Source organism: Myotis yumanensis, unplaced genomic scaffold (assembly GCF_028538775.1).
Source record: "Myotis yumanensis isolate MYYU_CA2020_CCGP unplaced genomic scaffold, mMyoYum1.0.hap1 SCAF_3, whole genome shotgun sequence".
Lineage (NCBI taxonomy): Eukaryota > Metazoa > Chordata > Mammalia > Chiroptera > Vespertilionidae > Myotis > Myotis yumanensis.
Genome location: NW_027223754.1, coordinates 210,502,567 through 210,527,080, shown reverse-complemented (window position 1 = coordinate 210,527,080; position 24,514 = coordinate 210,502,567). Strand labels below are relative to the sequence as shown.

Here is a 24,514-nt window from a genome sequence, read left to right as displayed (position 1 = left end):
GAGGTTAGGAAACTGGCCCAGCCTCACACAGCTGGTCACGGAGCTGGGATGAAAACGCAGGAATCCTGGCTTCCATTTAAAGAATGTCTGCACTGTTACTCTTTCTGCTGCACCACCTGCCTTTGAAAGGTCTTTCAGTTCCCCGGTGCCCATCTCCTTGGCGGGGCACCCGCTCCAGCCCATCCCAGGGATTTTGCCTAGTATCTCAGAGCGGTCCTTCCTTCTCTCCCCGCCCCCAGTCATCCTCTGCGATCCCACGACTGCCTTGTTGAGAAGATACTTTTCTGCAGCTCTGATCACGTGATCTGTTCGCTTATTGACTACCTACTCTGCGCCAGGTGGTCTCGGCTCAGACATAGCAGTGACTAAGACAAACACCCTCCTTGAGTTTACCAAGCTGTCTCATCTAGGAAGAGACATAGCAGCAAGTACACAAACAAATGTATACTCACAGATCTGGAGACAACACACTGGAGACCAAGGAGACTGGTAGAGCCGAGTCCAGCTGCTGAAGTGGAGGGCTCGAAAGGAATGCTCTGAGAAGGCGCCCTGCACCCCAAAGGGTGAGAACGATCCGGCCTTGTAAAAAGCTGGGAAGCACCTTCCCCCTCCCCCTCCTCTCCCCCCTCCCCCCATCCCCTGCACCTTTCTCTCTCCTAAGCTCCAAGGGCCCTTTTTGCTTCTGTAACTCTAAATAAACTTTCTCTTATTAAAAAATGTGGGGCGCGGTTACGGTGTTTTGGCCAGGTTCAAGCCTCGGACTAATGAAAGGACCGGGGCCTCTCATTGACACGTGCAAGTCCCAGCTGGAGGGCAGGGCCCTCCCAGCACAATTAAGCTTGAACCTATGGTCCAAACACGTGGCCCCACGTGCCTTGTGATAGATTTCAGGTGCATGTAGTTGAGTGAGGTTGAAACTCACGAGAATGCCGTAAACAACGTGATCACGCTCCTACTTTGCCTCGTGGCATCTGCTATAAAATAAAGACACGGCTTGTGGGCGCCGGCGCTGTCTCCTCATTAGGGAGCAGCGTCCCACCGAGACTCAGCTTTCATTCTCTTGTCTGTCTTTCCTTAATCCTTTCACCCCCCCCCCCGCCCCCCCACTCAGTTTACCTTTGGCCGAAACAAAAAAACAAAAAATCAGGAGGGAAAAGGCAGGAAAGAACTCTGCATATTCAAGGACCTTAAGGTCGCTGATGTGGCTAGAGCCGGGCGGAGGAGAAGAGCAGGGACCATACTGTGTAGGGTTTGGGGGCCTGAAATGAAATAGGGGGGCATGACATGCTTCTGCCTCTAGTGTCCCTGGCAATCTGGCAGTCCTGCCTAGGGAATGATTGTGCGATTGTGCGGGCAGGAGAATGAGGGAGCCCCGAGGGGTCCCCTGGCCTGGGCCTCCCCTGTACCCTGCCCTAGGACCTGGGGCTGGAGCAGCCAGGCTGACCCCCAGCTGACACAGGGCAGGGCTGGGCTGGGCTGTAAGCCAGGCTTCAATCAGAATCGGCCATCTGTACACACACACACACACACACACACACACCACAGGCTGTGGGCCTCCAGCCTTCTCAACACCAAGGGCTCACCTCCATCCTCACCTTCATTTTTTAAAAAAATATATTTTTATTGATTTCAGAGAGGAAGGGAGAGGGAGAGAGAGAGAGAGAGATAGAAACATCAATGATGAGAGAGAATCATGGATCGGCTGCCTCTTGCATGCTCCCGACTGGGGATCAAGCCTGCAACCCAGGCATGTGCCCTGACCAGGAATCAAATGTGACTTCCTGCTTGATGGATCAACGCTCAACCTCTGAGCAACAGCAGCTGGGCTCAACTTCACCTTCCTGGCCTGACACATCTCCCGGATCTGTCTGGGGCCTCAGGCACTGGCCCCAACAAATACCTGTTGACTCCCCACCCTTTGTTTTGGCTCAAGCCCAAACGGAGCAACATCCTGGGACACTGCTTAGGTCCCTTCCAGAGTCACCATTCCCAGCAGCTCTCCAGCCATGCCTTGGCCTCCATGGAGGGGCGTTTTATTTTTTTAATATATATTTTATTGATTTATTTATTTACAGAGAGGAAGGGAAAGGGATAGAGAGTTAGAAACATCGATGAGAGAGAAACATCGATCAGCTGCCTCCTGCACACCCCCTACTGGGGATGTGCCCACAACCAAGGTACATGCCCTTGACCAGAATCGAACCTGGGACCCTTCAGTCCTCAGGCCGACGCTCTATCCACTGGGCCAAACGAGTTAGGGCTGAAGGGGCGTTTTAAAAGCGCCCCATTGAGGACGGATCCTGGGCCTGTCGGGACACCACCCAGGGCATCCCTCCGTTCCTCAGCCTCCGCTCCCGGAGGACCTGGAGGAAGTCCTCTGAGGCTCAGGTCCGGGGAAGCCAGGCCTACCCTGCACACCTGGTTGGTTCCCATTTGTAACTGAAAGGCTCTTCTCTTTGCTTTCGCTGCTAGAAAGCTGAGACTAAATTCTCCCACGCCAGCAAGTTCACAGGACCGTGCGTATCTCAGGGCCAGTCTCTCCTTTTCATCCTTTCACTTCATCCCCCAAGAGATATCCGTCCTGGGCTTGCCGTGTGCCTGGCACTGGGGAACCGACCGTGAACAAAACAGGCGACACCCGTGTACGTGGCGCTCACAGTCAAGAGGGAGAGGCAGTAAGCGGCCTAGTGAGGGCCTGTCCACATGTCGGGAGGCAGTAAATGCAGCAGAAACAGCTAAGGAGGGGAGTGGGCCGGGAGGGGGCTGGTTCGCAATTTAAAACGGGGATATGTGTGTCAGGGAACATGACACCGACACCGAAGTGACATTAAAGCAAGGACTTGGAGGAAGTGAGGGATGAAGACACAAGGGCGGTGCCCTAGCCGGTTTGGCTCAGTGGATAGAGCATCAGCCTGCGGACTAAAGGGTCCCAGGTTCAATTCTGGTCAAGGGCACATGCCCGGGTTGTGGGCTCGATCCCCAGTAGGGGGCGTGCAGGAGGCAGCCGATCAATGATTCTCTCTCACCATTGATGTTTCTATCTCTCCCTCTCCCTTCCTCTCTGAAATCAATAAAAATGTATTTAAAAAAAAAAAAAAAAGGACACGAGGGCGGTGAGAGGAAGAACGCCCCAGGAACGGGAGCAGCAGCAGGCAGAGCCCTGAGTGAGGAGTCGGGAAATCAGGCAGAGGATGGGCACTCGTCAGAGGGATCTTGGTGTGGGCCCCCCAGGGCTGTGAAGGCTCTTCCCCGTGTCTGGAGAGAAGGACTGAGACTTGCTGGGTGATAGATATTATAACAGCGTCTCTGTGTCAGTGCTGAGTGCAGACTGTGGGGGACGAGGAGGAGCGGAAGACAGAAGCTCAGGGTGGAGGCTGCTGCAAAGGCCCAGGTGAGGGGTGAGGGAGGCTGGGACCACGGGGAGCAGCGGAGGTGTCAGGGAGGGCTGGGATCTGGGTGCATTTTGGAGGTAGAAACAGCAGGATTGGTCCAAGGGTTCGCAGGGGTGTGAGAGAGAAAGGAGAATCAAGGAGGACTCCCAGGTGGTGGCTGAGCAACCGGAAGAAGGGAGAAGTCACTTTCCAGGGGGAGGAGACTGGGAGGGAAGCAGGTTGGGGGGGGGGGGTGATGGGGGGGTGACCAGCAGCTTGAGTTGCCAAAGGGCAGGGCGATGGAGGAGGCGGGATGTGTGGACGTGGTGCTGGGGAGAGGGTAGCCCCGGATGGACACGTGGGAGGAGGCCAGCTGCCCATGGCTGCTGCCCTGAGCGGTGAGGCCCCAAGACCGCCGGAAGGTGGGCCTGAGCCACCAGGGTTTCCAGGCGGGGAGAGGAGTCTGTGAGGTGGGGAGCCTGGCCCCAGGGAGCCATGAGGAAGGAGTGTGTGAAGGAGGAGGGAGGAATCCGCCGGGGCAAATGCTGCCGATGAGGACTGAGAATTTCCGCCGGCCCTGGCCATGTGGGGGCCATTAGTGACCGTGAGAGCAGCTTGGGTTGAGAGGTGGGGCCCCAAGCCCGACTGGAGCAGGTTGAAGAGAGGGCTTGGGAACAGCAAGCACAGACGATGCCTCCAAGCAGTTTTGCTGGCAAAGGGAGCAGAAAATAGGGCACTGGCTGGAGGGAAAGGGGGCCAGGAGAGGGTTTTTTTAAGAAGTGAAAAAAAATCTTAATTGCTTTTTAAAAAATGTAAATTGTACTCAGGTTTGAGTAGGTAATATATTCCCATGATTCCACACATCAAAGACTCCAAATGGTATTGGGTTAAATATTCTCCCTCCTACCCCTGTCCCTCTCCCAACCCCCACCCTGGAGACAACCAATGCAATCAGGTGTACACTCAGACTATTTTTTTTTAATATATTTTTATTGATTTTTTACAGAGAGGAAGGGAGAGAGATAGAGAGTTGGAAACATCAATGAGAGAGAAACATCGATCAGCTGCCTCCTGCACATCTCCCACTGGGGATGTGCCCGCAACCCAGGTACATGCCCTCGACCGGAATTGAACCTGGGACCCTTCAGTCCGCAGGCCGACGCTCTATCCACTGAGCCAAACCGGTTCCGGCTACACTCAGACTATTACTTTAATTTTTCTCCCTTTTTGACACAAGTGGTTACATCCCATACACGCTGCTGGGTGCCTGGCTATTTTTAATACTTAATATATTCTGAATATCATTCTATATCAATACACAGAGAGCGTTCTCATCCTTTTTTATGGCTTCATATTATTTCGTTCTCTGATACCCTGTATATGTTTTTACCCGGCCCCCCAGCGATGGGCAGTTATTTGAGGTCAGTTCTGTTATTGTCTCCATTTTGCAGAGGCAACTGCGGTGCTGAGAGGCTCATCGGTTCCCGCACGATTGCTCAGCGAGCGCCAGCGTGGGAACTCCGGCCCCAAACCTCACGCCGGGCTCTCCTCCGCCTCCTGGATTAGTTTCCCACCGTACTTCTCCCTCATTCTACACTCTTAGCAATTACTTGGCTACCCTTTTGTTCACGCAAATAACACAGAGTTACAAGCGCTGACCATGTGCCAGGCACAGAATTAGGCCCAGAGGATGTGGAGGGACATGACAAAGAAGTCCTCTGCTGGCCAGGACCTTGCAGACTGAGTCTTTGTGCGTTTTTGTAAACCACCTCCAATCTTCCATGGAATGATGCGGAGAATTAATAAAGAAGCTGGTCCCTGTTTTTTACTAATGAGGAAGCCAAGCGTGCCAACAAATCACTGTTACAGTCCTGTGAGCCGAACACCATGAAAGAAGCCTGGGAACCCAGAACACTGGCGTCGGCCATGCCTGCCCTGCCCCATCCCCAGCCTGGCCCTCCTCCAGTTTCCCATCTCTATGAAAGCCTCCCCCCGAGCTAGTGGCTAAAGCCCTCAGGGATTGGCTCCCCCACTTCTGTCCCCAGGTCATTCACCTTATGGATGAGACCACGCCCTGAAGACCTCTGGACTCTGCCCAACTTCACTCTTCAGGGCTACCAACCTTGCCAGGAGCCTTCTCTTATAGGAGTCACCCAATAACTTCCTCCCTGGTCTTCTTGTCTCCACCCCAGCCCCTTCCCATCCACCGTCCATCCAGCTGATGTGTTGCTGTGTCATTTACCTGTTCTAACCTTTTTTAATATATAACATATCCTATATAATAAAAGGCTAATATGCAAATAGACTGAACAGTGGAACAACCAGAACAACTGAACAACCAGTCGCTATGACGTGCGCGGACCACCAGGGGGCGTGTGCAGAACATGGAGGGCATTGGCCACAGCGGGATGGTGGAGCAGGTGAGTGGAGGCGCCAGACCAAGGGGGTGTGTCAGCCGCTGTCATCGGGGCAGGCCTCTGGTGGTTACTGAAAATTCTTTGCTTCTGTGCACTGCAGTCCCACCTGGCACTCACACCCACTGCCAGCGCCAGAGCGGCCGCTTGCACCCACTGCCAGGACTGGCCCCGCTTGCACCTGCAGCTGGCGCCAGAGCCACCACTTGCACCCACTGCCGGTGCCCGGTGCTGGTCCTGATCACTTGGCGCCATCAGCGGGTGGGAGCGGCGGCTGCTGGCCCTGATCACCCCTGAGGGCTTCTCCACCTCCCCCTGCTCCTGAGAGGCAATCGAGGCAGCAGCTCCACTCGCACCTGCTACTGGCGCCGGCCCCAATCGCTCTGCACAGTTAGCGGGTGCAAGCAGGGCCAGCACCTTCAGTGCGTGGGAGTGGGGCTGCCAGCAGACAGGGGCCCGGGGGCCATGGTGGGAGGGGCTGGGCAGGGGTGTGGAAGATGGGTCAAGACCTGCTCTTGTGCCTACCGCAGCCTTGTGGCCCACAGTTCCTTTCAAGGTAAACGAATTCATGCACTGGGCCCCTAGTGTTTGTGTGTATGTGTGTGTATGTGTGTGTGTGTATGTGTGTGTATGTATGTATATATATATTGATTTCAGAGAGGAAAAGAGAGAGAGAGAGATAGAAACATCAATGATGAGAAAATCATTGATCAGCTGTCTCCTGCACATGCCCTACTGGGGATCGAGCCTGCAACCTGGGCATGTGCCCTTGATCAGAATCGAACCTGGGACCTTTCATTTTGCAGGCCAACACTCTATCCACTGAGCCAAACTGGCTAGGGCTGTTCTAACCTTCTAAGGCTTCCCTTTGCTGCCCTCTGGCTAATGTAATAGAACAGGGGTGGGCAACCCCTGGCACGCATGGCACACCAGTAACTTTTGCTGGCATGCGAAACCCTCTCTTATAATCTTCCATTTACAATTTTTTTCTTAATATCAACTTTTTTATTTTTCAGATAAATTCAGTATAGGTGCATCTTAGATAAATAAATAATTTTACATAACAAGTTATCTTAAAGACCATAGACATGGATTGATGAGAGAGGGGAAGAGCAATTTCTATGCCTCTGCCTTAACTCTCCCTGCCTTCCTAGATCCGACCAGTGTTTTGGTTTCATCCACATACGCTTGTGAATCTTTGTTCTCAGGGATGAATTTTGTTAAGTCTCGTTATAGGAGTAGCCTGACGGATAAAAGTAGTAGCTCGTGCATATCTCTGAAGGTCACGAAATATAAACCTGATGTAAAATCTCTGTCATCAGTGATGCAGCAGCAAAAATCCCACTGATAATATCAAACGGAGTCATAAAGTTTTCTGTCGGACTATCAGTGTACATGTATACATTAAAAAAATAAATGTATTTTTCATCATCATATACTGTGTTTTTGTCACTCAAATGAATTTCATTATTTCTTCAAGGTTCTTCACATATGTACACCTTAAGAGATATCAAGTAGGCGTAACATGTTCTCAAAAATTAGGGTTGGCACGCAGAAGAATTTTGAGTCAGAGAGTTTGCTGGTTTTGGCACGCACTCACAAAAAGGTTGCCCACCCCTGCCCTAGAAGAACAGCCCAGTGGTTAGGATAGCGGGCTCTGGAGCCTGAATCCCAGCTCTGTAATTCATCAGTTCTGTGACCTTAAAGAGCTACTTAACCTCTCTGCCTTAGCTGAGGCAAAATGAGATAATGACATAAAGGAGAATGAGAAATGACAGATAAATTAGTAATGATAATAATAACAACCTCGACCTTTTAGACTGTTGTGAGGATTAAAAGTTAATAGTATGTTGCCCTGACCAGTTTGGATCAGTGGATAGAGCGTCGGCCTGTGGACTGAAGAGTCCCAGGTTCGATTTTGGTCAAGGGCATGTACCTTGGTTGCGGGCACATCCCCAGTGGGGAGTGTGCAGGAGGCAGCTGATCGATGTTTCTCTGTCATGGATGTTTCTAACTCTCTATCCCTCTCCCTTTCTCTCTGTAAAAAATCAATAAAATATATTTTTTAAAAATAAATAAAAGTTAATAGTATAATGATAAGGCCCTTGTGATCTGGACCATGTCTAGGTCTCTAATCTCACCAGTTCTCATCTTCCTATAAATCAGCTAAAATACTTCTGATTTTCTGAGAGCATCAAATTCTCTTTCTCTGTTCTCCCTCCAACCCCTCTGAGCTGAAGTTGGGCCAGGGGCCTAGTTCTTTCCCATTAGATCTCCAACAGCTAGACAGTAGTTTTGAAAGAATGAATGAATGAGAAAGGCATTGCATTCGTTTTTGTTTTTGTTTTGGGGGAGAGAGAGAGAGACAGAGACAGATAGAGAGGAAGAAACATCTGTTTGTTATTCCGCTTAGTTACGCATTCATCGGTTGATTCTCGTATGTGCCCTGACCGGCGATCAAACCCACCACCGTGGTGATTCAGGACAACACTCTAACCAACTGAGCTCCCTGGCCAGGGCCTGGGTTTTAATGGATGAATAAAAGTTTTGCAGGTAAAGACGTGATGGAGGCAGGGCTATAAAAGAAATGGGTCCATCTTGGGGCTGGAGAACAGGAGGGAGGTGAGGTTGGAGAGGAAGGCTGGGTTCAAGCCAGACGTTTCTGTGTGGGTAAAGGGTATTCATGAGGGAAGGCGTTTGTGACGTGGCAGCTTCTTGCAGGAGAGAATAAGGCTGGGAGCTGGGTATGTGGAACAATGAAGAGGCCTGAACCAGGGCAGTAGCTGTGGGAATAGGATGAAGAGGGAAGATTTGAGAGAAATAATATGATCTCCTAAACACTTTTACTGAATGCCTCCTAGGAAAGATGGTAGGGAAAAGCAGAAGTAGCATTTCCCCCTGCCTTCAAGTAGCTCAAATCCTAGGAGAGGCAGACAGACCTATAAATAAAAATATGGATGCAGGGAAGGTCAAATTCAGTGCCACTGCCGCCCGTCTCATAGAGAGAGCTCTATATGTGTAAAATCAGCAAATTAACGTATCATGCATTTCTGAGTGCGCCTGTCACCTACCCCAAGGCTCTTTGTAAGTTCTCAAATTTTTATTTGGTTAAAACACACTACAGTCTATTTTCACAACCTACCAACCTTAGAGGCAGTATAGTATAGAGCAGGAGTGGGAACATCTGGCCCTCAGGCCGTAGAAGGCCCTCAAAATAATTTGGTTTGGCCCTGCCAAGGCATTAGGGGTGAGTTAATTAAATGTTTGACCAAAATAAATGGCTGATTTTTAAGTTGATACTTTTGTAAATATCCAAAGGGTCCTTGACAGAAAAAAGGTTCCTCACCCCTGAAGAGGTTTAGACTTAACAGCCCCTGATTTTGGACAAGTTATTGAATTCTCTTAGCCCAAGCCCAAGTTAGCTATCAGATCAAGATGAAGGAGACTGGAATATGGGGGAAAGAGAAGGTGGAGGTGTGGGTGTGAGCAAGAAGATCCATTAGGGCCTTGTGAGCTACCATAAGGGTTTGGACTTTATTATTAGTCCAGTGAGAAGCTCTGAGGTGGTTTTTTGGTCCTAACGTATTACCACTTTTCAATTGAGATGTAATCAGCCTATAATAAATGCAAAGATCCTAAGTGTTGAGTTCCATGAGTTTTGAGAATTGTATACATCTGTATAATCACCACCTAAAAGAAGACACATCATTTCTTTCTTTTTCTTTAATGATTTCAGAGAGGAAGGGAGAGGGAGAGAGAGTTAGAAACATCAATGATGAGAGAGAACCATTGATCTGCTGCCTCCTGCACATCCTGTACTGGGGATCTAGCCCGCAATCCGGGCATGTGCCCTTGACCGGAATTGAACCCTGGACCCTTCAGTCCGCAGGCCAACGCTCTATCCACTGAGCCAAACCGGCTAGGGCAAGACACATATTTTCTATCACCCCAGAACGGTCCTGCCTGTCTCTTTCCAGTCTATTCTCCCCGTGTCCAGAGTTCTGAAGGGTCTAAAAGTAGTATATTGTGTTTGCGTTTTGAAGGGACCACTCTGGCTACAGAGCAGAAGACAGCCTGAGACCAGCAAGGAGAGTGTGGCACTGGCACGAGCTGACTGGTTGCACTGAGATCGCCTAGCAACCAGACAGCGTGGTGCAAGGGTTGACAGTTCAGTGTGGGGGAAGGCGGTATAGGCCCCGCCCCATCCCATCTAGGCCCCGCCTCACCCCGCTCTGCGAAGGAGCCAGTAGGCAGCGCCGCTCCACGTCGAGGGGCGGGCACAGGCTTCTTATTGGTCGGTTTTCCGGAAGCCATAGGATTCGGAATCTCGCCTGAAGTCGTGCGACCGCCGGCTGCGTGTGGGTGCGTGGTGCGTGGCGGCGGCGCGTGGCGTGTGGTTGGGAGTCGGGGCGGCGCGGCGCGAGCACGCTCACTTCACGTCGGGAAGAGTTCCCCTCGCGCTGAGCCTGTTTTCTCCCTTTGCAGTAGCGGAACATGCTCCGCACGGGACACCGCAGCCCCCACCGCACGGCCATATTGCCCGCCGGAGGCTTGTCGCAGCGCCTGGGACCGCACGGAAGGGGCTCGGGAACCCCACAGCCCCAGGCCCAGGTGCGCGACTGACCCTCCCGTTCCCAGAGCCCGCAGCGCAGGCCAGGATGTTCGTCTTGGTGGAGATGGTGGACACTGTGCGGATCCCCCCGTGGCAGTTTGAGAGGAAGCTCAACGACTCCATTGCCGAGGAACTGAATAAGAAGTTGGCCAACAAGGTACTGGGCCACAAGGTACTGGGCAACAAGGTACGGGGTCGCGCGTGAGCCCAGGCGCGGGAGGCCCGCACTGCCCACCCGCGTGCCCATGCCAGACTCTGGCCTTGGGCAAGAAGCTTCTCTTAGAACTCCATTTTCTCACCTGTGCGTGGCAGTCCTTCTCCCACAAGGATGTCGGAGGGAACCAAAAGGAAGTCTGGTTCGAGAAAGGCCCCTGTAACTGCGAAGTGCGAGATGCCACACTTCCCAAGTTACTTTGCAATCTTGGGTTCACACTCTGGGCCGCGGGTTCCTTTTGTAAAATCGAAATAATAGTTGCTGCCCCGGCGGTATAGCTCAGTGGTTGAGCATCGACCTGTGAACCAGGAGGTCACCGGTGGATTCCCGGTCAGGGCACATGCCCGGGTTGTGATCTCCATCCCCAGTGGGGCGCGTGAAGGAGGCAGCCAGTCAGTGATTCATCATTGATGTTTCTCTCTCTCTCCCTCTCCCTTCATCTCTGAAATCAATAAAAATGTATTTTTTTTTTTAAAGAAATAATTTCTGTCCAACCATGCATTGTTTTTGTGAAGATGGATGGTCAGGAAGTTTATGCATTAATTTATTATTATTATTATTAATACTTTTATTGATTTCAGAGAGGAAGGGAGAGAGAGAGAGAGATAGAAACATCAATGAGAGAGAATCATTGATCAGCTGCCTCCTGCATGCCACACACTGGGGATCGAGCCCACAACCCAGGCATGTGCCCTTGGCCAGAATCGAACCTGGCACCCTTCAGCCCGCAGGCCGATGCTCTATCCACTGAGCAAAACCGGCCAGGGCTATCCATTAATTCTTGCAAAAATATGTATGTGCACCTTCTGTGTGCCAGGCCTACGTGCCTTAGTGCCAGCTCGCCAGAAAGTTACTGCCTTTTCTGGAGTAACCCTCCCTCCTCAGTGACTCTGTGACATGTCACTCCTTCCTTCTTAGCACTTTAATTTCTATGCTCTATTTTCTTATTTGTTTAGTGGGTTACGGTTTCTCTCTTTTCCTCTGCATGAGAGCAGGGACCTTTGTCTGTCTGCGTTCTCTCCCCAGTATCTCCCCCATATTAGGCAGAGTCTGGCATAGAGCAGATGTCCCATAATTGTCTGTTGATTGAATGAATGACACAGACAAGGTTCTGCCCTGAATGAGAGGATCCCACAGTGGAGTGTGATGACAAGTTGAGGAAAAGGCTATGAAGGACTGGTATTCGCAGCCTGTGGAAGAAAGGAACTTCTCCAGTGAGGGAGACAAGCTGCTTTGTTAGGGAGAGCAGGAGCTAACTAGAGGATTCGTTTTCTGTGGGGAGAGGGGCTGCCCCAGAGGAGAGCTGTGCAGAAAGAGGAAACAGCATGTGACCTTTGCAGGGAATATTGTACCTTCATGGCGTGGAGGAGGCTGGTATGGCCTGGGCAGCGGCCAGCCCGCACAGGGCCTGTAGGACTTCATGGGATATTGGTGTTCATCTGTGGAACAGCAGGTGGGGAGGAGCCAGCCAGGGGAAGACTGGCTGGCCTTAGACAGAAAGCAAGTCCCTTCCATAGAGGCTGCGCTCACAGAAGGGGTGTGCACATCTAGGGAGTTGGTGGTGGTGGTGAGAACTCATGGAGTCCTGGTGGATGGCTTCTGGTTACTTTGTGATGTAGAAAACCAGGGGCCTGGCCTGTGGGGGATGAAGTGCGATCATCGTGGAGAGCAGGTGTGCAAAGCCCAAGAATGGAACGTAGTCCCTTTGTGGCATGGGTCCTTTAGTGACCTGTTGAGACAAGTCTCTCTTTCTGTTTTTTAAATATGTTTTTTTGATTTTTAGAGATAGAGGAAGGGAGAGAGAGAAACATCATTATGAGAGAGAAGCATTGATTGCATGTCCCCTACTGGGGTCCAGCTTGCAACCCAGGCATGTGCCCTGACTGGGAATTGAACCGGTAACCTTTAGGTGCATGGCACAGCACTCAACCAACTGAGCCACACCAGCCAGGGTCAGACAAGTCTTTATATTCATATATATATATATATATATATGCACTTAAAAAAATTCTTTATTGTTGAAAGTGTATATATATATATATATATATATATATATTTAAATATATATTTAAATATATTTTTATTGATTTCAGAGAGGAAGGGAGAGGGAGATAGAAACATCAATGTTGAGAGAGAATCATTGATCGGCTGCCTCCTGCATGCCCCCCTACTGGGGATCGAGCCCACACCCAGACATGTGCCCTTGACCGCACTCGAACCCGGACCCTTCAGTCCTCAGGCCAACACTATCACTGAGCCAGACTGGCTAAGGCTCTATATTTGAATCATTGAGTCATTTGAGAGGAGGCCAAACAGAGAGGTTCATGGTCTAGCTGAGGGCATAGAGCTTGTGCTGGACTTTGCCTCACCGGGGTGAGGCCTGGCCAGGACTCTGAGTTCTCTGAGCTTCTTGCTAATCCTTGAACCGTCCTCTCATTGGGAGGTGATGATGCTGGTGGCAGATTAGCAGACACCAAGCAAGCGGCCAGTTGTTCGGAGCACCGTGGGGTGGGAATGGGCATGGGATGTTCTCTGCCCAGTCTTGGGACCTTGGCCACGTGTCACTCTGCCAGCCTCAGTCCCTGTGGCCTTGTCTGTGTATCTGAGACGTTGTGAGCAGAACGGAGATGAGTTGTGGTTCTGATGGTCACTGAGCCGTGAGCTCTAGCACGGACGTGGGGACCTTGGGAAGTGTAGGTTTAACCAGGGGTTCCCCTACCACTATCCCTACTGGTGATAATAGTGATCCTTGATTGAGTGTTATTATTTCTAGCATGTGAGCCAGGTACTGGGTAGGGGTTTCCCATCCATTCTCTCTCTCTATTTCACAAGCCTGCAACCTGGTATATCCATTTTCGCAGACGGGGAACCAAGGCTCAGAGATGACCTTGGAGGTCCCACAGGGTGGAGCTGGCGTTGTAACCTGGATCTGCCTTGTCTCCAAAGGCCTGTTCTTCCCAGAGCTCCCCCTCCTTCTGAGGTTCCGTATCTGTACTTACTGTAGGCAGGACCCAACTCGTCTCCAGCTGTAAAACGGGGTGATTATACCTGCCTTGAGGTGGTGGGCCTCAAAAGACACGGCCTGGAGCTGGGCCTCGGGTCATTGAGTGTGTGTGTGTGTGTGTGTGTGTGTGTGTACATTGGTGCACATAGGTCGTGTACAACGTGGGACTCTGCATCTGTCTGTTCGACATCACCAAGCTGGAGGATGCCTACGTGTTTCCCGGGGATGGTGCGTCGCACACCAAAGGTGGGTACCCTCTTCTCCTGGGGCATTGGCTCTCCTGAGGCTCGGCTTTCGGGGGTGGGAGTCCTGGTCTGGGGTTGGGAGACCTGGGGCCTAGTCCTGACTGCCAGGAATTGACTGGTGGGCAGACTCTTCTCTCTGGGCCTCAGTTTCCGCATCTGTAAGAAATTCTCAAGGCCTCGAGGGTAATCCATGTTGGAGCATGTGTCAGCACTTAAGCCTTTGAGGCGGATACCATCCATCGCACAGTAGGCCGCAGTGTTCCCAGTCATCTGTTGCCTCGGGTGGTTCACCATGTGCTTTTGGATGTGGTTGCTCCAGATGGGGCTCCCTGGGCACAGGATCGTATTGTCCTGCCCCCCCCCCCCATAAGTTCAGTGCCCAAGCCAGCCTGGCACAGGCTTGGTAGAGGCTCCCTGGGGATTTAGTGAGCTGAACTGATGTTGTGTCATGTCGGGGACGGGGTTTTTCCATCCCGAGGGTGCCCTCATTTGCTCTCCGTGAGGTCAGATGAGGACCATAAATCTTCATGATGGCTTAGATGTCCGTGTGCCTCCTCCCACACAGGGAGGGGTTGCCTGCTGCCTCCTCTCCTTCCCCCAAGCCTTCCTGCCCCATGGAGCCTCAAGGAGGCAGCCTGGCAGGGAGTTGGGGGCACGTGGGCCTTGCTGTCCCTTGGCAGCTGAGGGTGCTGGTGGCAGAAGCCTGTGTTCAGGATTAAACCTGTCTGAGGAAGGCAGGTTCAACCACATGGCCCTGTCTGGTGGTCCAGAAAGACGTGGAGTCTCCCCATGGCAGAACAAGGCAGAATAGCTGTGTGACTCTGGGCAGGTGACCCAGCCTCTCTGGGCAATAGTATGACAGCTGACACGGTGAGATTGAGATAATCACTCAATGGCCAGCAGGGGGCAGCCTCATGCTTACATTTTAGCCCTGGGTGTTCAGGCCAGTGTGGATGCTCCCCCCACCCCACCCCCCCTTCAGTGCTTTAAGCGGGGGCAGGAGTGGCAAGGTGATGGCTTCTGCCAGGCCCTGGCTTGCAGTCCGGCGAATGGGGGCCTCCTAGGACAGGGCACGAGGACCCACAGGAGCATGCATGCAAGGTTATCAGCTCTGTCCCCTTCCTTAATCTCAGGGCACTTGTAGCATTTCAGGTCAGAGCTGTGCCTGGGGCACACTTCACCAGTCAGGGGGAGCCTTTGCCAGGTGTTTCTGCCCTTTTAGAACTTAAAGAAGAGCCTGGAGGAAGGTTGGAATTGACTTTGTTGTCATTGGCCCAGAATCGGCTGCCACTAGAGGGACTCAGGTGTGACTCATCTGATGGGTTTGGGAGCCAGCTCTCAGGTCCGGGGCCACTGCTGCTGGCCTCTTATGAGGCCCAAGCAGGGGACCTTGCACGGGACGGCGTGAGGGTCCCTCTGACTCAGCTGCGGGGTGCGGGCCCACAGGGGGACTCCTGAGTGGACAGCTGGGCAGGCTCCTGGAGCAGCTACGGGGCCTCCAAGTCAGTTGCTGGCGAATGGGGGCCGCCCTGGTTGAAGCAGCCATTCCTCATGTGCCTGCTCGTCACTGACATGCTCTCTTTCCAGTTCATTTCCGCTATGTGGTGTTCCATCCGTTCCTGGACGAGATCCTGATTGGAAAGATTAAAGGCTGCAGCCCCGAGGGAGTGCACGGTAATGGCGGCCCTGACTCCTCAGACGACACCTGGGAGCACGGGAAGGGGGGGGACAGTGGCTGGGGCAGTGGCCAGGCCAGATGGCCTCCCTTGAGCTTCTGTGCTGGGCCCTGTGGTCAGGGGAGGGTCAGATATAGAAGCAGGATCTCCTGGGGTGAGCAAGAATATTCAGCCCCCTCTTGCGTTCACACCCCAGCGCTATGAGCTTCACCATGAGGCCGGACCTCAGGGGGTCCTGGAGCGGGCGGAGGTGACTCAGGGTGGTCAGCACTGGTCCATGTCGTGTGTGGTGTCCACCTCAGGTTGTGGTGGCTGCTCAGGGTGTGTGATGGTATAGGCAGAGGCCCACGTGGGACTCCGAGGTGGGGCGGGCAGATTTCCATGATGACATCTGCCCCATAGGCAGCACACGGTAAGGGGCTTGCCTCCTGAGTTTGCAGACCCCTCAGTGTTGACCTGTCCATGGTAAGCCCCTGTCCCTGGCTGTCCCTTCCAGTCTCTCTAGGGTTCTTCGAGGACATCCTCATCCCCCCCGAGTCACTGCAGCAGCCAGCCAAGTTGTATCCTCCCAGCGTTAAAGCTCGGGCCTCTGAAAGACAGTCCTCACTCCAGGGTGTGGCTGGGTCTTGGGATCTGCAGCTGCCGGCCTCTGCCCACCTGCCGGCTGTGCTTGTGTTCTGGAAGCACCGACCTGCCTGTGCTTCCGCACTGACCATGGTGCCCCATGCCTGTGCCTGTCTGGGCTGCCCGTCCTGGCTCTGTGGGTTGTAGGCAGGATACTGCCACTTCCGGTGCACTTGGCTTAGGTCGTCCCTGCAAGAATCATCTCAAAGATGATTTCCCTTGAGAGCTTTGCCCTGACTGGCTCCTCTCCCCTCCTCTGGTCTGTAAGTGGCAGCATCAGCCTGCACGTGAGGGCTTGACCGAGGGTCCTGGCTGGGTGGTTGCCCTCTGCTGGTCTCCCCTGTTGTCCCTGTCCCAGCCCTCGCCTGCTGCACTGCAGGTGTCTGTTTCTGTGCATCCTCACTGAAGGGACCCCACTGCTCACTGGGAGGGACCCCATCCTGTCATGACTGTGCCCATGATGCCCAGTGCAGGACCTGGCACAGGAGAGGCAGGACCACTAGCTGCCACTAGAGGGCAGTGTGGCTCCAGTGTGGGCTCCTTTGGGAGAACCGGCTGCCTTCCCTGGTTCAGCAGAGCTCTGGCAGGGCCAGGGTCAAGGTCTGTGTGTGATTCCAGAATTTGTCAGAAAACCTGACCCAGTCCTGCTGGTGCTCTCGCCAGCTGTGGGCCCTCGGGCACCTGACCTCCCACCACCAACCCCTTGCACTGCCTGGTCAGTGTCCTAGGTGCGGATGGAGGGGTGTGAATGGAAAGGGGTGTGGACTCGCAAGGTGCACAGAACACAGGACAGCTTAGCTAACACAGGGCTGACCAGTGTGTTTACCTCTTTACCACAGCCTGTGAGGGGGGCCTTGCTGCAGCCCCCATTTTATAGATGGAGACCCTGAGAGGGGGCCTGACCCCCGGTCACAGCTGGTGGGTGGTGGGGCTGATTCTGCACTTGGCAGTTGGCCTCAGAGGATGCACAGGCCGAGTTGGACCCGGCAGGGGGACCCCAGGCAGCAGCTGGCCATGGCCATTCCCGCTTGAGAGGCAAACTCCAACTCCGCTCTCAAGCCTCCTTCTTGCTTTGATGACCTGCAGAGCCTGTGGGTGCCTGGTGGGCGCCCCCGAGTTCCCAGCCTGCTCCTGCTCCTCTCCTCGGGCCCAGACCTCACCACTTGCTCATGGGCCTGCCAGCCAGAGTGAACTCAATCTGGGATTGGATTTTCGGGGGAGGGGGGGAGGTTCTGTGGGAGGAACCCCCAACCCTCAGGAACTCCTCCAGTTGTTGCCTTGACCTGCACCCCGCCCAGCGACGATGCAGAGCAGGTGTGGGTGTGGGAGTATGAGACGGAGGAAGGAGCACACGACCTGTACATGGACACCGGCGAGGAGATCCGCTTCCGGGTGGTGGATGAGAGCTTTGTGGACACGTCCCCCACCGGGCCCAGCTCCGCCGAGGTGGCCTCTACCAGTGAGGAGCCGCCAAAGAAGGAGGCCCCGTACACACTTGTGGTGAGATGTCGCATGTGCTGCCGAAACCCTGGGGCCGTGGTGTGGGAGCCGCTTCTTTGCGTAGTGACTTGGGTCCCGCTCCTGGAGCCCCTCCCCCAGCAGGTCAGAGTGCAGTCATGTCTCCCTGGGAGCTGGGTTTCTGTGGCTGGGCCGTAGCCCTTGTGCGGAGTTGCAGGCCATGCGGTGCGAGGGACAGCCGAGCCCGATGACAAGGCCACTGATAATGGAAGAACCAAGGAGGGGCCTTGGGAGGAGTCAGTCTCAAGAGTATGGTAGGGCTTCAGGGAGGGTGACCCTCAGGGCTGCTCCCACACCAGACCCCACGGGCCTGAGGTGACAGGGAAGCTGTGACCCACCAGAGCTGACGGGTTCATTTTGCCTTTTACCCTCATGAACTCAGTGAAAAAGTGGGTTTCGGGGCCGTCTGGTGTCACGTCAGCCCCAGGTTGGCAGCTGTGTCTGTCAGAAACGCAGGTGGCCCCGGGCATCCTCCTGCACGTATTTGGCTGCTGGGGCTCAAGGTCACCAGGCCTTTCTGGCAGGAGAGACCGCAGGTGGCTCGGGAGGGCACGCTCACCACTCACCTGCGGTGCTTCTGGATGGGCCTGGGGACGAGGAAGGGTATCTTACCCCAAGGCCTTGGGGCCAGGGCAGTGTCCTTACAAGTTGGGGCAGGAGGGGAGTCTGGCTGTGTGTGCCCATGTGCCAGCTGGGAGCACTGGGCCTGCTGGGTACCCTGAACAAAGGGCTCCTTTTGCCTCCTGAGTTGGCTCAAGCCCTGAAGGTAGATGAAATGTGCCTGTTCTCTCCCCCCGCAGGGATCCATTAGTGAGCCGGGCCTGGGCCTCCTCTCCTGGTGGACGAGCAGCTAGCCCTGGTGCTGGACGTGGACCAGCCCAGTCCACAGGCCCTACCCCAGCCTCGAAGATGCCTGAAGACAGCAGCAGCCCAGATGCCGAGGGGCAGTCTGCGGTAGAAGCTGCTGGTGGGGCCAGGAGTGCCCTGCCAGCTCGTCGCCTCCCTGCCATCCTGGCCTTGCTCCTCTTCCCAGAAGTCCCGCTCTCAGGGACAGAGACTTTATTGAATAAACAATGGCAACGTCAGCTGAGGAGCCACCTGTCTCACTGGCTGCTGTACGACCTGAGGTCCCCGAGTTGCCACAGCTGGGACAGCATGTCCTTCCTCTTCAAATCACTTGTGGAGACAGCCCCCCACACATGGCAGGGTTGGGGGCTGAGATCCAGGCTGCCGCAGGCCAGGCGTTGGGCCGGTTGAGCTTGGTGGCTCCCTAAGGTCACACAGGGAGTGAGAGGCCGGCCCGGGGTAGCTGCCCGGGCCGTGGAGCCATCAGTTGCTGAGAAGAGTGAGGATTAAGGGACAAGCACCTTCCTTCCCACTAACGTGGAAGGTGGAGGCCATGGGCTTTGCTGGCTCCAGGTGAGGACTGGTGACCAGCTGTGTCATGGCCCTTCCTCCCATCTGTATAGCAGGAAGCTTGGGGACAGCTGTCACTCTTAGACCATGGCCACAACAGGAACACCATGTGGGTCTGCTGCAGCCCCCAGATCCTGGCATGTTTATTCAGAATGGCTCTGCCACGTTCACCTACTTCTGGGGCCAGGACACTGGTTTTGTAGTAAATCTAGGTGAAGGGCCCCTGCCCTTGCCCTTTTGGCCCACAAATGCACCGGAGGTGTGGGTAGTGCCAATGGGTGTGGCTCCAGGGGGAGGAGCAGCTGTGGAATAGGTGCCTGCCACTGCCTCCTGCCGAGGGCCAGGAGTGTGGATGGACAAGCCGTGACCTTGGACAGGGCGGCCTGTGTCCACTTGTGTCTGGAGGACTGAAGGCCCAGTGGAAGGGGAGGTAGTGGTACCGGAGTCTGGCAGGTGCCTCGAGGGCCCTGGTTTTAGCTGCATCGGAGGGGAAGGGCTTTCCCCGGGAGGCCCACCGGGGAAGGAAGGAGAAGGGGGGGTCTGCTTCACTGCTGTGACCGGTCCAGCTGTGGCTGATTACTGAGGGCCTCCACCAACTTTGGTGAAAAGAGCCCCCCAAACCCTGGAGTTGGTAACAGCACAGACACCACCACTCACACAGGAACAGTCACTGAATGTGGGTTCTTATTTTCCTTGTAAGATTAAAAGGTTCTTTAAAATCCTTCAGCCACCAGTGAAATGATCAGACAGAAAAACTTTACATCGGAGTCTTGTCATCAAAAATAAATACAGCTGCATGGAGGTGCTCAAGATCTGAACCAAACGAAAAACGGGAAGGCAGGTTAACAACCCTCCAACCATGGGCTGTCCGTGGGCTGAGGGAGGCGGGCAGGAGGCCTGGCCATGCCTTCTCCGTGCAGGAAGCCCGCGTGGGTCAGATCTGCTTCTGGTGACATGCAGCACCCCACGGAGACGCGAGCGGAGTCTGAGGTGGGGCGGGACCTACTGCTGCAGCTCCTTCATCCTGTTGAGGGCACTGCCTGCGCGGAACCACTCGATCTGGCCCTCGTTGAAGGTGTGGTTCAGGAGGATGGTCTCCTGGGAGCCGTTGGGGTGCTTGATGATGCATGTCAGGGGCTGCAAGAGAGGAGGCGGGTGTGGGTGGAATGGCTCTTAGGCACATGGCCCTGGGTTCTGCTGGAGGGGCAGGGCACCGCCTGGGGCCTTGGGTGCCAACAGGTGAACCAAGTCCTAGGCCAGGTCTGGGCTGAGGCAGTGGTAAGACCTGAATAATACAACTCCTGCTCTCTGGGGATTGCCTGGAGAATTTAAGAGCCCTTCCAGCTGCAACAAAGGCTCATGGGAAGAGGTGCAGGTGGGGCCAGGTATAGGAAGGGAAGCAAGGTGGCTGCCCCCTGCAGGCCCCCCTCAGGAGAGCCCTTGGAGAGATGGGATGGCCGGCCTGGCCCCCTGACCTTGCCAGGGGCAAAGTCCTTCAGGCCCTGGATGGTCAGCTTGTCCACGGGGTGAATCTTGTTGTAGTCAGCTGGGTCAGCGAAGGTGAGGGGCAGCAGGCCCTGCTTCTTCAGGTTGGTTTCTGGAAGGCAGAAAGCACGTTCAGTCCACATGGGCAGGGCCTGTCCCCCTTCTCTGCAGGAACCTCCCCAGCCAGAGAACTGCTTTTCCTAAGTGCAGGCAGGGCTCTGGGAGACACCCTAGCCCTGCCACCTGGGGACCAACCTGGGACAGTGACTACAAGGCCCAGGTCGGCTGCACTCCCAGCGATGCGCTGCCTCTCGCTAGGGTCCTACCGTGTGTGCTGGTGCTGTGTCTCTGTAAGCCTTCCTGGTGGACTTTCACCAGCAGAAACCCTGTTGGCCGTGTGGCCTGGATTTCAACTGTTTAGGTCCGTAAGTCTGGAAGCAAGATCAGTGCTTGCCAGAGACTGGAAGTTGTGGGTGTCAGACTCAACATGAATCTGAAGGGGCAGAGGCTGGCGGGTGTGGAAACCAGGAGCCATGGGCACAGCCTAGAAACCAGGCACATGGCTCCAGATCCGACGCTGGGCCTGGCTCCAGCTCACCGTGGATCCTGGCGAAGCTCTTGGTGATGATGGCCCGACCCCCAAGGTGGCGAGGCTCCAGGGCCGCATGCTCCCGGCTTGAGCCCTCGCCATAGTTCTCGTCTCCAATCACCACCCACTGGATGCCATGTTTCTGTCAGGAGAGGGAGGAGTGAGGTATGAGGAAGAGGAGGACCTGGCCCCTGCCCACCCTGCCTCTGGGCTTCCTGAAGTTCACAGGTCATGGGACTGGAGAGGCCCCTCCTCACCTGCTCCCCAAGGTCAGGTAAGGCAGAGGTGAGGCAGGCCCTGACTATAGTGGGCAAGGGGAGGTGCACCCCACCACGGTGCTCGGCACAGAGGCAGGCTGGGTGGAGGCCACAGTGTGGGAGCAGAGCCCAGAGCAGTGGGTGTGGGTGTTCACTGGAGGTGACATACATGGAGCTGCCTCCATGGCACTGGACATCGTTCAACTGCAGAGCTACTGGTGTGGGCTCCTGGGTGGAGAGCACCCCTCCCCTGGACCACCCACTCTGCCCCACCCAGCCATCAGGAGGTGCCAGGGACCCCGCTCCCCTGTTCCCACTGACTGACCCACCTTATAGTAGCGGGCAGTGTCAGGGACAGGACCAAACTCCTGGGTGACAGCATTGCGCACAGAGTTGGCCTTGCCATTTTCAATGTTGATGGCACCAATGAGCAAGTTGTTGGAGATGTTGTCCAGGTGCCCACGGAACTTGAGCCAGGGGCCGGCGGCGGAGATGTGGTCAGTGGTACACTTCCCTTTGACCTTGGGTGGGTGGGCAGAGAGGACAGAGGTTGGTGCATGGCCCTTGACTGGCGGATTAGGGGAGAAGCCCTCTAGAGGCAGGCAGCAGACCCAGTGACAGAGAAGAGGTGCAAGATGTGTGGTTGCAGCCCTGGCATTGTCACCTGTGGGCAAAAGGGCTCAGGCAAGGCCGTCAGCCACCCCTCAAAGGCCCTGGGAGTGAGCTCCCCCGGAACGGACACCCAAAGGGGGCAGAGGCGAGTCAGGGCCGCCAGGCAGGTCTGCTCGCCATGCCTTCAGGCCGAGGCCCCAGGAAGAGAAAGAAGCCCAGGCTCACTGCTACCTGTGCCGCTGCCTGGAGACTCCCTAGTAAACGGCATCATGCGTGTCCACGCTGGTGCGAGGCCTCCGCCCACACCACAAAGGCTGATATCTGCTCAGCTCCGAACACAGGCCACACCGCCAGTGCCCAGTTTGGGGACAGAGCAATCGACGGCTCCACTGAGGGGTGGGGACCCGCTGTGCTGCTCACACATGCCTTTCTTGCCCTCCCTGTGGGGCATTCACTGCCCACACCCACTGGAGGTGGCCCTCCCAGCAGCAGCCAGATGGCGGGAGCCCCAGACAGCGGCTGCCCAGATCCAGCTCTGCCCGGCACAGGGCAGTGAAGGGGACACTGGGCTGCAGATGCCCTTGCTTCCTTCCCGCCCTCACCTTAACCTTGCCCTTCTCCTCCCCAGGCCCAGGGGAGCACACGTGGTTTCATGGCCATCCTGCCGGTCAGGAAAGTGTGCCTGGCAGGCTGGGGCTGTTCTCCTCGTCCCCACGTTGCTGACCTTGATCAGGATTTGAAGGTCCTCCAGGTCTTTGCCGTCCCATTTTTCAAAAGGCTCCAGGAGCTGCAGGCGCTGGCTGGTGGGGCTCACGTCCACCCGCTGCCCACTGCCGTCCTTGGGAGGGTGCTGGTAGGTGTCCTGCCCAGGGTCAAAATTCTGTGGGGGGACAGGGACATGGGTGTTGAATCCTCAGTCCCCTCTCACAGGAAGCAAGCTCCCTGTGCCTGAAGCCCTTCCCTCCCAACGAACATAGCTGCTTTACTGTCACTAACGGTACCACCACGCCTGCCCAGGGCCCAGATGTTGGGAAGGAAGTGTGTTGGCCACACTGCACCGGCAGTGGCCCGGGGCCTGCAGGGCTGAGAGCACGGGGCACCGTGCCTGCTCACCGTGTGGGGAAGCTCGTCTGCATTCGGGGCCTCCAGCTTGAACTTCTTGCCATCCTTGCCCGTCAGGAAGTCAGTCTCTGGGTTGAACTTGAGGGTGCCAGCAATGGCCAGGGCTGTGACAATCTGAAATGGAGGCGGCCAGTTTGTTGGTTAACACTGAACGCCACTCGGGTCCCCCATCTCCAGCCAAAGCCAAATCAAAACGGAGCACAGCCCAGGAAATTTCCATGTCTCTGCAGAGGCCAGAGCTACAGGAATAGCTCTGGGACCACCAGCCATCGGGTCTGCAGAGGACTTGAACCCAAGGCAGGCTGGCCTTGACCATTCCCCACGGGGGTCTGGACCTCAGTGTCCTCCTCAGGGCAGGGCCAGCACTGCTGGGTATACTCTCCTCTCCCACGTGTGCCACCCTGGACAGGGAGAGGCCCTGCTGTGATAAAAATGTCCCGAAGTGGAGCCCTAGCCAGTTTGGCCCAGTGGATAGTGTCGGCCTGTGGACTAAAGGCTCCTGGGGTCCATTCCAGTGAAGGGCACATGCCCAGATTGTGGGCTCCATCCCCAGTAGGGGGCGTGTGGGAAGCAGCCAATCAATGACTCTCATCATTGATGTTTTTATCTCCCTCTCCCTTTCTCTCTGGAATCAACAAAAATATATTTTTAAAAACCCCATATAATAAAAGGCTAACATGCAAATCGACCGAACGGTGGAATGACTGGTCACTATGATGCGCACTGACCACCAGGGGGCAGACGCTCAATGCAGGAGCTGCCCCCCCCCCCCCCCCCGCCCCCCGTGGTCAGTGCGCTCCCACAAGGGGAATGCAGCACCAGAAGCTGGGCTCATGGCTGGCGAGCACAGCAACAGCAGCAGCAGCGGTGGCTGGAGCCTCTCCCACCTCCACAGCAGCGCTAAGGATGTCCAACGGCTCCCGGACTGCCAGAGGGTGCAGGACGGACTGAGGGTCCCCCCGAGTGCACAAATTTCGTGCATTGGTCTCTAGAGTGTGTGTGTGTGTGTGTGTGTGTGTGTGTGTGTATTTAGAAATGTCCCTAAGTAGGTAGCATACTGGAAACATGGAAGGCCATCTTGTCACTCATTTTTAGCAAAAATAACCAAAGTATTTCTCAAATACTTATTTTAAAAAGTCGAACCAGCCAGCATGGCTGAGTGGTTGAGCATAAACCTATGAACCAGGAGGTCACTGTTCAATTCCTGGTCAGGACACATGCCTGGGGGTTGCAGGCTCGATCCCCAGTGTGGGGCGTGCAGGAGGCAGCCAATTAGTGATTCTCTCTCATCGTTGTTGTTTCTATCTCTCCCTTCCTCTCTGAAATAAAAATATATAAAAAAAAAAAAAAAAAAA

At 54.9% G+C, this 24,514-nt stretch overlaps 2 protein-coding genes across 4 annotated transcripts in view; one reads left to right on the top strand and one right to left on the bottom strand.

Annotated features, from left to right (window-relative positions):
- Positions 1 to 10,090: 10,090 nt before the first annotated feature.
- On the top strand, positions 10,091 to 18,771 carry POLR3H (RNA polymerase III subunit H). Of its 3 annotated transcripts, XM_070411209.1 has the most exons (7): positions 10,091 to 10,147; positions 10,271 to 10,584; positions 13,765 to 13,861; positions 15,448 to 15,534; positions 16,033 to 16,096; positions 17,459 to 17,660; positions 18,479 to 18,771. In XM_070411209.1, the coding sequence occupies exons 2-7, from the start codon at positions 10,444 to 10,446 to the stop codon at positions 18,530 to 18,532; spliced, it is 645 nt and encodes a 214-aa protein (XP_070267310.1). In that variant the 5' UTR covers positions 10,091 to 10,147; positions 10,271 to 10,443; the 3' UTR covers positions 18,533 to 18,771. The 3 variants fall into 3 exon arrangements, with proteins under 3 accessions (XP_070267310.1, XP_070267311.1, XP_070267312.1); XM_070411210.1 differs by lacking the exon at positions 10,091 to 10,147 and having other exon boundaries at positions 10,188 to 10,569; XM_070411211.1 differs by lacking the exon at positions 10,091 to 10,147 and having other exon boundaries at positions 10,190 to 10,554.
- Positions 18,772 to 19,756: 985 nt separating this feature from the next.
- ACO2 (aconitase 2) overlaps positions 19,757 to 24,514 on the bottom strand; it is a 43,259-nt gene continuing 38,501 nt past the window's right edge. The window contains exons 13-18 of the mRNA XM_070411208.1: positions 23,151 to 23,273; positions 22,762 to 22,917; positions 21,755 to 21,946; positions 21,178 to 21,310; positions 20,570 to 20,691; positions 19,757 to 20,231 (exon numbers count right to left, since the gene is read on the bottom strand). Coding sequence (XP_070267309.1) covers positions 20,097 to 20,231; positions 20,570 to 20,691; positions 21,178 to 21,310; positions 21,755 to 21,946; positions 22,762 to 22,917; positions 23,151 to 23,273 — 861 coding nt within the window. The 3' untranslated portion in view covers positions 19,757 to 20,096. The remainder of the gene's footprint in view (positions 20,232 to 20,569; positions 20,692 to 21,177; positions 21,311 to 21,754; positions 21,947 to 22,761; positions 22,918 to 23,150; positions 23,274 to 24,514) is intronic.